The following is a 10,411-nucleotide window of genomic DNA, read 5'->3' on the forward strand; positions in this document are numbered from 1 at the left end:
ACCTGTCTGTCTCTCCCTCCCTCTGACTGACCTGTCTGTCTCTCCCTCCCTCTGACTGACCTGTCTGTCTTTCCCTCCCTCTGAATGACCTGTCTGTCTCTCTCTCCCTCTGAATGACCTGTCTGTCTCTCTGACTGACCTGTCTGTCTCTCCTTCTCTCTGACTGACCTGTCTGTCTCTCTAACCTCTCTGACCTGTCTGTCTCTCTAACCTCTCTGACCTGTCTCTCCCTCTGACTGACCTGTCTGTCTCTCCCTCCCTCTGACTGACCTGTCTGTCTCTCCCTCCCTCTGACTGACCTGTCTGTCTCTCCCTCCCTCTGAATGACCTGTCTGTCTCTCTGACTGACCTGTCTGTCTCTCCTTCTCTCTGACTGACCTGTCTGTCTCTCTAACCTCTCTGACCTGTCTGTCTCTCTAACCTCTCTGACCTGTCTCTCCCTCTGACTGACCTGTCTGTCTCTCTCTCCCTCTGACTGACCTGTCTGTCTCTCCCTCCCTCTGACTGACCTGTCTGTCTCTCCCTCCCTCTGACTGACCTGTCTGTCTCTCCCTCCCTCTGACTGACCTGTCTGTCTCTCCCTCCCTCTGACTGACCTGTCTGTCTCTCCCTCCCTCTGAATGACCTGTCTGTCTCTAGAGGGCGCTGTGGGAGCAGCAGGATCCCTCAGACAGGAAGCTTCCTTTCGTTCCTCGCTCCTTCTCCAGCCTGCGCCTGGTTCCTGCGTTTCCTCGATTCATCCACGAACGGTTTGAGCGCTGCCTCGACCTTTACCTTTGCCCCCGCCAGAGGAAGATGAGGGTACCTGTCACACTGATTACCTGCAACCAATCAGACAGCAGCACTGTCTATGACCATTCATTTACAAGCCTGTCTGCCTGTCTGCCTGTCTGTCTGTCTGTCTGTCTGTCTGTCTGTCTGTCTGCCTGTCTGTCTGCCTGTCTGCCTGTCTGTCTGCCTGTCTGTCTGTCTGTCTGCCTGTCTGTCTGTCTGCCTGTCTGTCTGTCTGTCTGTCTGCCTGTCTGTCTGTCTGCCTGTCTGTCTGCCTGTCTGTCTGTCTGCCTGTCTGTCTGTCTGTCTGTCTGCCTGTCTTCTTCAGGTCAACGTCAATCCCGAAGATCTGATTCCAAAACTGCCCAAACCCAGAGACCTACAGCCGTTCCCCACGACACAGTCTCTGGTACACACACACACACACACACACACACACACACACACACACACACACACACACACACACACACACACACACACACACACACACACACACTCACACATATACAGTATCATTAAACAGACAGTCTGCTCACCTGCTGGACAAACTGAAGTTACAAAGTTTGCTCGCTGTCAGTAAACCATAGAGCTGCGTAACTTCAAATATAAACATTGTCGTATTTCATGATCGGGAAAGTTCGAGAAAATAAAAGTTAAAAAGGAAACCTTAAAAATGAATAAAACTCTTGGTAAGAGTCATTGTGACAGGGGGTGATGGTGCTCATGGGAAACTGTTTTTGTCTTGAGAAAACACTTCCAGCTCTGACCACAGGGGTCACTGTAAACACCTCACAGAGTCCTCACAGAGCCTTTAACGTGACGGCTGATATAAGTTCAGGTCCTCACAGGAACTCCTTCTCATTTCCTGTGTGTGTGATCCTCCAGGTGTATCGGGGTCACAGTGGTCTGGTCCGGTCCATCAGTGTGTCTCCGTCAGGACAGTGGCTGGCTTCAGGTGACACAGCATGTCCTTCCCTGTGTTCTGTTATTACCTGTGCACTGTTCTTACCTGGGTCCGTTATCATCATTGGTCTTACCTGTGGCCTTACCTGTGGCCTTACCTGTGGCCTTACCTGTGGCCTTACCTGTGCACTGTTCTTACCTGTGGTCTTCTCTGTGTTCTGTTGTTACCTGAGCTCTGTTGTAACCTGAGTGTTCTTACCTGTGCTGTGTACCTGAGCAGGTAGCGATGATGGATCCGTCAGGTTCTGGGAGGTCTGTTCCTCTCGCTGCCTGAGGACCGTGAAGGTTGGAGGAGCTGTGAAGTGTGTGTCCTGGAACCCGAACCCATCAGTCTGTCTGCTGGCTGTCGCTCTGTAAGGACCTGTCTCTCTCTCTCTGTATGAGTACATGTCTCTCTGCTCTCTCTCTCTCTCTCTCTCTCTCTCTCTGTATGAGTACATGTCTCTCTGCTCTCTCTCTCTCTCTCTCTTACTGCCTCTCTCACCTGTTACCTGTCTGTCTCTCAGGGACTCTCTGGTGCTGATCCTGTCTCCCTCCCTGGCAGACAGACAGGTTGTCTTGTCGTCGGAGCGCCTCCTGGCATGCGAGCAGGAGGAGGAGCCTGATGAGGGCGTAGGTACTGCCACCTGGATTGATTCAGAAGGGGAGGAGCTAAATCAGGGAATCCGCCTTAAGATCCAGCACCCCAAGGTGAGAGGTCACACCTGTGGGATGCCGTAGAACAGGTGAACAGTATAGTTGTTTCCACCAAGTGGTCTGGTTTGGATCAGTCCAGTTTGGCACGGGTTGGACCAGTAAAGCCTGATCCTGTTTGTGTTTCCTCAGCCAACCGTGTCCTTCTTAGGTGGCGTGTAAGCTGGCTGCTGATAGCCGCATCAGCTGCAAAGCGTGACGCCATAGCAGCGATACACCCTGCTAATAAATTCAACGAAGAAGAAAAAAACTGCAGTGTTTCTAGCGCCACCTTCTGGGGTTGGATCAGTATCAGTAGTAACAGAAAGGAACCAAAATGTGGGACGGTCCGGGTCGCTAACTTGGGGACCCGTCTCAGTTTGTGCCATGCAGAGTCAAACTGAACCGCTCGGTGGAAACAGGGCTTAAGTGATCACCAGAACAGGGACTCGTCCTCGGACCTTACTAAGTGGTTGGTTCTGGTCTCTGCAGGCTGTCCAGCAGGTGGCGTGGCATGCTAAAGGGGACTACCTGGCCTCTGTGATGCCAGATCACTCCAACAATCTGCAGGTGTTAATACATCAGGTGAGCCGGAGGCGGAGCCAGAACCCCTTTAGGAAAAACAAGGGTCTGGTTCAGAGCGTATCCTTCCACCCCATCAGGCCCTACTTCTTCGTGGCCACGCAGCGCTCCGTCAGGATCTACAACCTCGTCAAACAGGAAATGACCAAAAAACTACAGGCCAACTCCAAGTGGATCTCCAGCATGGCCGTCCACCCTGGAGGTAAACTGGGTCACTCTCAAAACCAGATCTGATGCAAAACCAGTGTTAAATCAGGATAGAGTTTAATGAGGTCTACAGTTTGACCTGGTCTGGAGCTTAATAAGGCCCAGAGTTTAATGAGGTCTACAGTTTGACCTGGTCTGGAGCTTAATAAGGCCCAGAGTTTAATGAGGTCTACAGTTTGACCTGGTCTGGAGCTTAATAAGGCCCAGAGTTTAATGAGGTCTACAGTTTGACCTGGTCTGGAGCTTAATAAGGCCCAGAGTTTAATGAGGTCTACAGTTTGACCTGGTCTGGAGCTTAATAAGGCCCAGAGTTTAATGAGGTCTACAGTTTGACCTGGTCTGGAGCTAAATAAGGCCCAGAGTTTAATGAGGTCTACAGTTTACTAGTTTCAGAGTTTGATCAGGTCCGAAGTGCAGCCAGTTCTTTGATCCTGCCCCAGATGAAACCTGGACACTCTGATGATGAGGTATTCCAGGTTGTGTCTCTTCTTACCTGTGTCTCTGTCTGAAGGTGATCATGTGATCTGCGGCAGCTACGACTGCAGGTTGAGCTGGTTTGACCTTGACCTCTCCACCAAACCCTACAGGATGCTCAGGTACACCTGTCAATCATCCAACCTGTCAATCATCCAACCTGTCAATCATCCAACCTGTCAATCATTTAACCTGTCAATCATTCAACCTGTCAATCATTTAACCTGTCAATCATCTAACCTGTCAATCATTTAACCTGTCAATCATTTAACCTGTCAATCATTCAACCTGTCAATCATCTAACCTGTCAATCATTTAACCTGTCAATCATCTAACCTGTCAATCATCTTCAAGCTGTCCTTTGTCTAAAGTGTGTGTGTGTGTGTGTGTGTGTGTGTGTGTGTTTCATGGTGCATTGTTTCTAGACACCATAAGAAGGCGGTGAGGGGCGTGGCCTATCACAGAACTTACCCACTTTTTGCTTCGGCATCAGATGACGGATCAGTGATCGTCTGCCATGGGACTGTTTACAAGTAGGACAAACAACAGCTACTACACAACAAATACACAATGACTACACAACAAATACACAATGACTACACAACAAATACACAACAAATACACAGTGACCACAAAAAATACACAGCTACTACGCAACAAATACACAATGACTACACAACAAATACACAATAACTACACAACAAATACACAGATACTACACAACAAATACACAGATACTACACAACAAATACACAGATACTACACAACAAATACACAATGACTACACAACAAATACACAGCTACTACACCACAAATACACTGACCCAACTACCAAAGATTGTTTGATCTCCCTCTGACATCACTTCCTCCCCTGCCTCTCTCCACCCTCAGCGACCTGCTGCAGAACCCGTTGATCGTCCCCGTGAAGGTTCTCAGAGGTCATGTGATCACTCATGACCTTGGAGTTCTGGATGTGACCTTTCACCCCACACAGCCGTGGATCTTCTCCTCCGGTGCGGACGCCACCATCCGCCTCTTCACCTAGCAGCCCCCCACACCCCTGTTTGACCCTGATCCCACGTCTGCTGGTTCACCTGAGCTGCACCTGTGATCCGACAGGACTGAGGGCGGGTCCAGGTTAGCAGCTCAGAGACCAAACAGCTGGACTTCTAGAAGTTTCCTCAACCTGTTTTCTGTTTTATAATAAAACTGTCTCCCAATGTGTGTTTGTTGTTGTTGTTGTTGCCATGGTAACTGTGAAGCCTCAGGTGTTATTGTTAAAAGTGAACAGGTGGATGAGGATAGACAGGTGGATGGAGCTTAATTGGTAGCTGAGCTTAAGATGAAGATGAATGAGTAGAGGATCAAGTTTAGATTAGCTCATTAATTAGATTAGCTCATTAATTACTGTCATGGCTGTGACGTCACTGTAATGAACTGAATGAGTGAACTCGGGTGGAGCAGGGACACAGGTAAAGCCAGGTGACACCGAAGGATCCATTTACCTCAAACTGGATCAGAGACCGTCCACATGAGGAACGATAGAGCAGCAACGGAAACCGGAAGTGACGATGGACCATCAGAGGTCCGAGGTAGAAACAGTAACCAGGAAGGAAACCAGGGGCGGGCTGTGACGTGTTATTACTGAAGTTAACTATGACGATAAAGAGGTTATTGTTGACGTCTTCAGCGTCATTATTCACGATATTACTGAAGTTTTGGACGTTACGGACTTTAGCTCCGCCCACCTCCACCGAAAACGCAGGAAAGAAAACGGAACACGCCGATGTTTCCGGCGGAGTGTTTTCGATGTAACTCCAAAATGGAGGAAGAGAGAGGGATCACACCGAGCCGCGAAAAATGTCCTTACACCTCCTGTTACTGGTAAATATGACATCGATCTGACTCCTGGCACCTTTTAAAAACAAACTATTGAGTCAAACAACTGACGAGTGACGTCATCAAACCAACATTAGGATCATACGACACCTGCTAAATACACTGACACCAACACTTAGACTGTTAACACTCAACACTTAGACTGTTAACACTCAACACTTAGTCTGTTAACACTCAACACTTAGACTGTTAACACTCAACACTAAGACTGTTAACACTCAACACTAAGACTGTTAACACTCAACACTAAGACTGTTAACACTCAACACTTAGACTGCTAACACTCAACACTTAGACTGTTAACACTCAACACTTAGACTGTTAACACTCAACACTTAGACTGTTAACACTCAACACTTAGACTGTTAACACTCAACACTAAGACTGTTAACACTCAACACTTAGACTGTTAACACTCAACACTTAGACTGTTAACACTCAACACTAAGACTGTTAACACTCAACACTTAGACTGTTAACACTCAACACTTAGACTGTTAACACTCAACACTAAGACTGTTAACACTCAACACTTGTGTATATATATATTTATATATATATATATATATATATATATATATATATATATATATATATATATATATATATATATATATATATATATATATATATATATATCTTTAAAAAGCCTGACCTGCTGATACCGACTTTTGTTTTATTTTTTGACAGCATAAACCTTCAATATTCCAATATTATGTTACTGAAAATCATTGAACAAACTTGTGAAACAATCAAATCTTTATGTTTTAACGTAAACAACCAATGAAGTGTCCTGAGTTCTAGGTCTCAGAGAAAAAACAACTAAGGCTGTCAGAGCTTCCTGGACGTTTATAAGATCAGTGTCATATGTAAGGATGGGCCAAGCACCGCATACACACAGACACAGACACACACACAGACAGACACACACACACAGGCACACACACAGACAGACACACACACACAGGCACACACACAGACAGACACACACACACAGACACACACACAGACACACACACACAGGCACACACACACACAGACACACACACAGACACACACACACACACAAACACACACACACACACACACACGCTGTGCAGCAGATAGATGTTAGCGGTAAACACTCTGCTCTTCTGCAGTGAAGAAAATGTCTGGAAACTCTGTGACTTGGTGAGGACGGAGAGACCCAGTCACCTGGAGGAGCTGTTTGTGGTTTTCCTCTCTAACAACAACAGGACGGTAGGCAGAACGTTACGGAGGGAAATACCTCTGCACACTTCCCTTCTGTGAACTTTTTGAGGCTAAACCGACCATCAGTCTGGCTCTTTCAAACGCCATGGTCAGGTTTCTGGGTTTGGGTTTTCAGCACGTCTCTCTGGGCTCTCGTAGGTCGCTCTGTGGAAGCAGAAGTCGGGGCACAGGGACCAGCCGGTGATCTGGGTTTGTGGAGTTTCTTTTCTCAACAGGAAACAGTTTTTAGATTCTGATGATGACGCCATGACTTTAATGATTGTTTCATGATTTGTTTCAGGACTACCATGTAATCCTACTGCAGGTCAGCCCAGAGTGCGGCTCTCTGGTCTACGATCTGGACTCTGTGCTGTCCTTTCCCTGCAGCCTGAAGCTGTACGCTGCTCAGGCCTTTCGCTCAGACCGCTACATAAACCCTGCCTACCACAGGTAACTCACACCTTTAACACCACAGTGGAGTATCTGACATGTCTGGATTCCCCGTTAATCTGGTCTAGTTTAACTGTGGGGTACGGCTTTCAAACAATGACACTAAGGCGAGCTCAGGGAGGACGGAAACCCCCCGTGGAGCTGAAGGGCAAAAGCTGGCTTGATCCTGATTTTCAGTATAAATATGGACGGTGAAAGCAGAGCCTCACGATCCTCCTGACTTTTTGGGTTTTAAGCAGGAGGTGTCAGAAAAGTTACAAAAGGTCTCAGTTTATGTTTCTGAACAAGAACATCATTAATTACAGTTCAAGATTATTTTGATGTGACGCCTGCAGTTCACAAGGTGTCTTTCAGAAGCCGGTCTGACCTTCTCTGAGACGTAGCTAAGGTTAGCCTGACTGTTAGCCTGACTGTTAGCCTAACTGTTAGCCTAACTGTTAGCCTGACCGTAAGCCTGACTTTAAGCCTGACTGTTAGCCTGACTGTTAGCCTAACTGTTAGCCTAACTGTAAGCCTGACCGTCAGCCTGACCGTCAGCCTGACCTTTAGCCTGACCGTAAGCCTGACCATAAGCCTGACCGTTAGGCTGACCGTAAGCCTGACGGTAAGCCTGAACGTCAGCCTGACCTTTAGCCTGACCTTTAGCCTGACAGTAAGCCTGACCGTTAGCCTGACCTTTAGCCTGACCGTTAGGCTGACTGTTAGCCTGACCTTTAGCCTGACCTTTAGCCTGACAGTAAGCCTGACCGTTAGCCTGACCTTTAGCCTGACCGTTAGGCTGACCGTTAGGCTGACTGTTAGCCTGAATATTAGGCTGACCGTTAGCCTGACCATCAGCCTGACCTTTAGCCTGACCGTTAGCCTGACCGTCAGCCTGACCTTTAGCCTGACCGTTAGCCTGACCGTCAGCCTGACCTTTAGCCTGACCGTTAGGCTGACCGTTAGCCTGAACGTTAGGCTGACCGTTAGCCTGAACGGGACCAGGCGTGTTGCGGTGGCTAAGTTACCATGGTTACCAAGCCATGTTAGCCCTAAGCCTCACTTGTGGAACCCAACTCTTGCTTAAGTTAGCGAGGCTAACCGGAATAAGCCAGGCTTTGAGCTAAGCCAGCTTGGTGGAATTCCCCCCAGGTAACACACACACCTGAACAGCCCAGACCTCTCCCCCTTACTCTGCTCTTTCAGGTATCTGCGTGTGCTACCTGCTGACAGCTACCTGTTGAACTTTGCATCTGATCGGTCTCACATGAAGAACTCTGATGGGTCCTGGAAGTCTCCGCCCCCACCTTACCCCCCAATACACACCTCAGGTCAGATGACTACTCTGTACTGTGTCATCACCTTTATGACGTGCACAGGTGTGTTTGTTGGACCAGGTCATGACAGTGCTGTGTGTCTTTCTTAGAGAGTCAGATGAACTTGGATGACTTCATCAGTATGGACCCTCAAGTGGGCTGGGGGACAGTCTACAGTCTGGACCAGTTTCTGCTCACACACCTGTCCACCTCTGCATCATCGTCAGCAGCAGCAGCATCAGGCTGGTCATAGAGCCTCACCTGGGGCTGCAGCGTGTAAAGATGGCCTCTGGACGGTTGAGATGTTCATGGCAACGTCCCCTCAGTGAACAACAGCTCAGGTGGATCTTCAGAGACACCTGAGACTGACACCTACAGAGTGACCCTAAACATGTCCTGCCTGGGCTGGGAGACAAACTGAGACGTGTGTCTGCTCTTCCAGTAACTGTTCATTCTGAAGTTGGTTGCTCCTCTCATTGTTTCTGTTGTTTATATTGTTGTTGTTGTTGTTGTTGTTGTGTAAATCTGAGTTTCAAAAATGTAAATAATATTTTCTTTGTAAATTTGATGGCCCAGTGTTTTCACTTGTTGCTGTGTAAAAGTTAAAAAGGTAACAGGTGCTTCACTGCAGGTGATGCTGTTACTGAAACTCATGAACTCGTCATGATACAGGACGATGATCTGCATTCTGTCTCAGTTAAACGCTCTGGGATGATATGATGTAGAATATTAACCCAGTTCAGACATGTGCTCTAATGATGTAATAACATTTACTCTAATAATAGAATTACAACAACTCCATAATTAATTAATAATTAAAACAACAACATGTGCTCTAACAGCAAAAACAAGCTTTATTTAACTTACATGTCATAAAACAATATAACCATGAACAAATAAGGGATGAACATTACATCAACATGAAGTGAAAAGGACAAGTAAACAGAAAGACTGACAGACGTGTGATGAGTAAAACTTCACAGGCTCTAAAGTGGGAGCACAGTTTTATGGTTTTGACAGCTTGTTTGTTCTCAGCAGCAGATCCTGTTTTGAAATAAATATACATTTCTTTTGTAAAGATACAGAAAACAGGTTTTACTTTGGTATATTTACATTTGTGAAGATAAAACAGTGGAAGGATGATAATTAGAGCAATAAGATAGTATTCTTTTTCAACTGGAGCGTCACACTTTACTAAGCCAAAAAGTAAAATCTGCAAGGCAAGATACAGAAAATACTATCCCAAATAAATCTGCAGATATCCTGCTACAGTTTGCGGGTATGTGAGCATTTCCAGAACAGTCTTAGTGTGGAGGTCGCAGAGGGTCCAGTTCAGACCTAGATCAAAATTGAATTGAACAGAGAAGATTTGACAGGGTAGCACTGTAAATCATTTTTGGAGGAGACTTTTTTCACTTTGTTAAGTCCTAATTCGTGAAGCAGAGTCCAAACTCTCTGTCTCTGGGATCGAATTTATTTTATTTTATTTTATTTATTTATTTATTTTTGTCCCTGGGATCGATTTTTTATTTTATTTTATTTTATTTATTTATTTATTTTTGTCCCTGGGATCGATTTTATTTTATTTTATTTTATTTATTTATTTATTTTTGTCCCTGGGATCGATTTTTTATTTTATTTTATTTTATTTATTTATTTATTTTTGTCCCTGGGATCGATTTTATTTTATTTTATTTTATTTATTTATTTATTTTTGTCCCTGGGATCGATTTTTTATTTTATTTTATTTTATTTATTTATTTATTTTTGTCCCTGGGATCCTCGTAAACCACAGCAGATTAAACTGTGACGTCAGGAGGCCTGCTGCTGTTACGAGGAGGGGCGGAGCTCTGACGCTCGCGCGC

At 46.0% G+C, this 10,411-nt stretch overlaps 2 protein-coding genes across 2 annotated transcripts in view; both read left to right on the forward strand.

Annotated features, from left to right (window-relative positions):
* bop1 (BOP1 ribosomal biogenesis factor) overlaps nt 1–4,896 on the forward strand; it is a 7,486-nt gene extending 2,590 nt beyond the window's left edge. Inside the window, exons 7-15 of the mRNA XM_074686545.1 lie at nt 640–801; nt 1,100–1,180; nt 1,660–1,729; nt 1,958–2,090; nt 2,244–2,427; nt 2,902–3,193; nt 3,710–3,794; nt 4,098–4,205; nt 4,564–4,896. Of these exons, the coding sequence (XP_074542646.1) occupies nt 640–801; nt 1,100–1,180; nt 1,660–1,729; nt 1,958–2,090; nt 2,244–2,427; nt 2,902–3,193; nt 3,710–3,794; nt 4,098–4,205; nt 4,564–4,717 (1,269 nt within the window). The 3' untranslated portion in view covers nt 4,718–4,896. The remainder of the gene's footprint in view (nt 1–639; nt 802–1,099; nt 1,181–1,659; nt 1,730–1,957; nt 2,091–2,243; nt 2,428–2,901; nt 3,194–3,709; nt 3,795–4,097; nt 4,206–4,563) is intronic.
* A 527-nt stretch (nt 4,897–5,423) lies between these two features.
* Nucleotides 5,424–9,059, forward strand: ntaq1 (N-terminal glutamine amidase 1). The gene is made up of 6 exons (XM_074687088.1): nt 5,424–5,556; nt 6,711–6,810; nt 6,961–7,011; nt 7,103–7,251; nt 8,437–8,561; nt 8,657–9,059. The coding sequence occupies exons 1-6, from the start codon at nt 5,459–5,461 to the stop codon at nt 8,797–8,799; spliced, it is 666 nt and encodes a 221-aa protein (XP_074543189.1). The 5' UTR covers nt 5,424–5,458; the 3' UTR covers nt 8,800–9,059.
* Nucleotides 9,060–10,411: the final 1,352 nt, after the last annotated feature.

Source organism: Halichoeres trimaculatus, unplaced genomic scaffold (genome assembly GCF_033239565.1).
Source record: "Halichoeres trimaculatus isolate MK-OKI-2021-1 unplaced genomic scaffold, fHalTri1.1 fHalTri1_scaffold_14, whole genome shotgun sequence".
Classification (NCBI taxonomy): Eukaryota; Metazoa; Chordata; class Actinopteri; order Labriformes; family Labridae; genus Halichoeres; species Halichoeres trimaculatus.

Excerpts from the sequence above, each read along its gene's own strand:
- ntaq1 (XM_074687088.1), top strand. The coding sequence starts at position 5,459 with ATGTTTCCGGCGGAGTGTTTTCGATGTAACTCCAAAATGGAGGAAGAG. Across the intron at positions 5,557-6,710 it reads CCTTACACCTCCTGTTACTG|TGAAGAAAATGTCTGGAAAC; the intron begins GTAAATATGACA and ends GCTCTTCTGCAG. Across the intron at positions 7,252-8,436 it reads ATAAACCCTGCCTACCACAG|GTATCTGCGTGTGCTACCTG; the intron begins GTAACTCACACC and ends CTGCTCTTTCAG.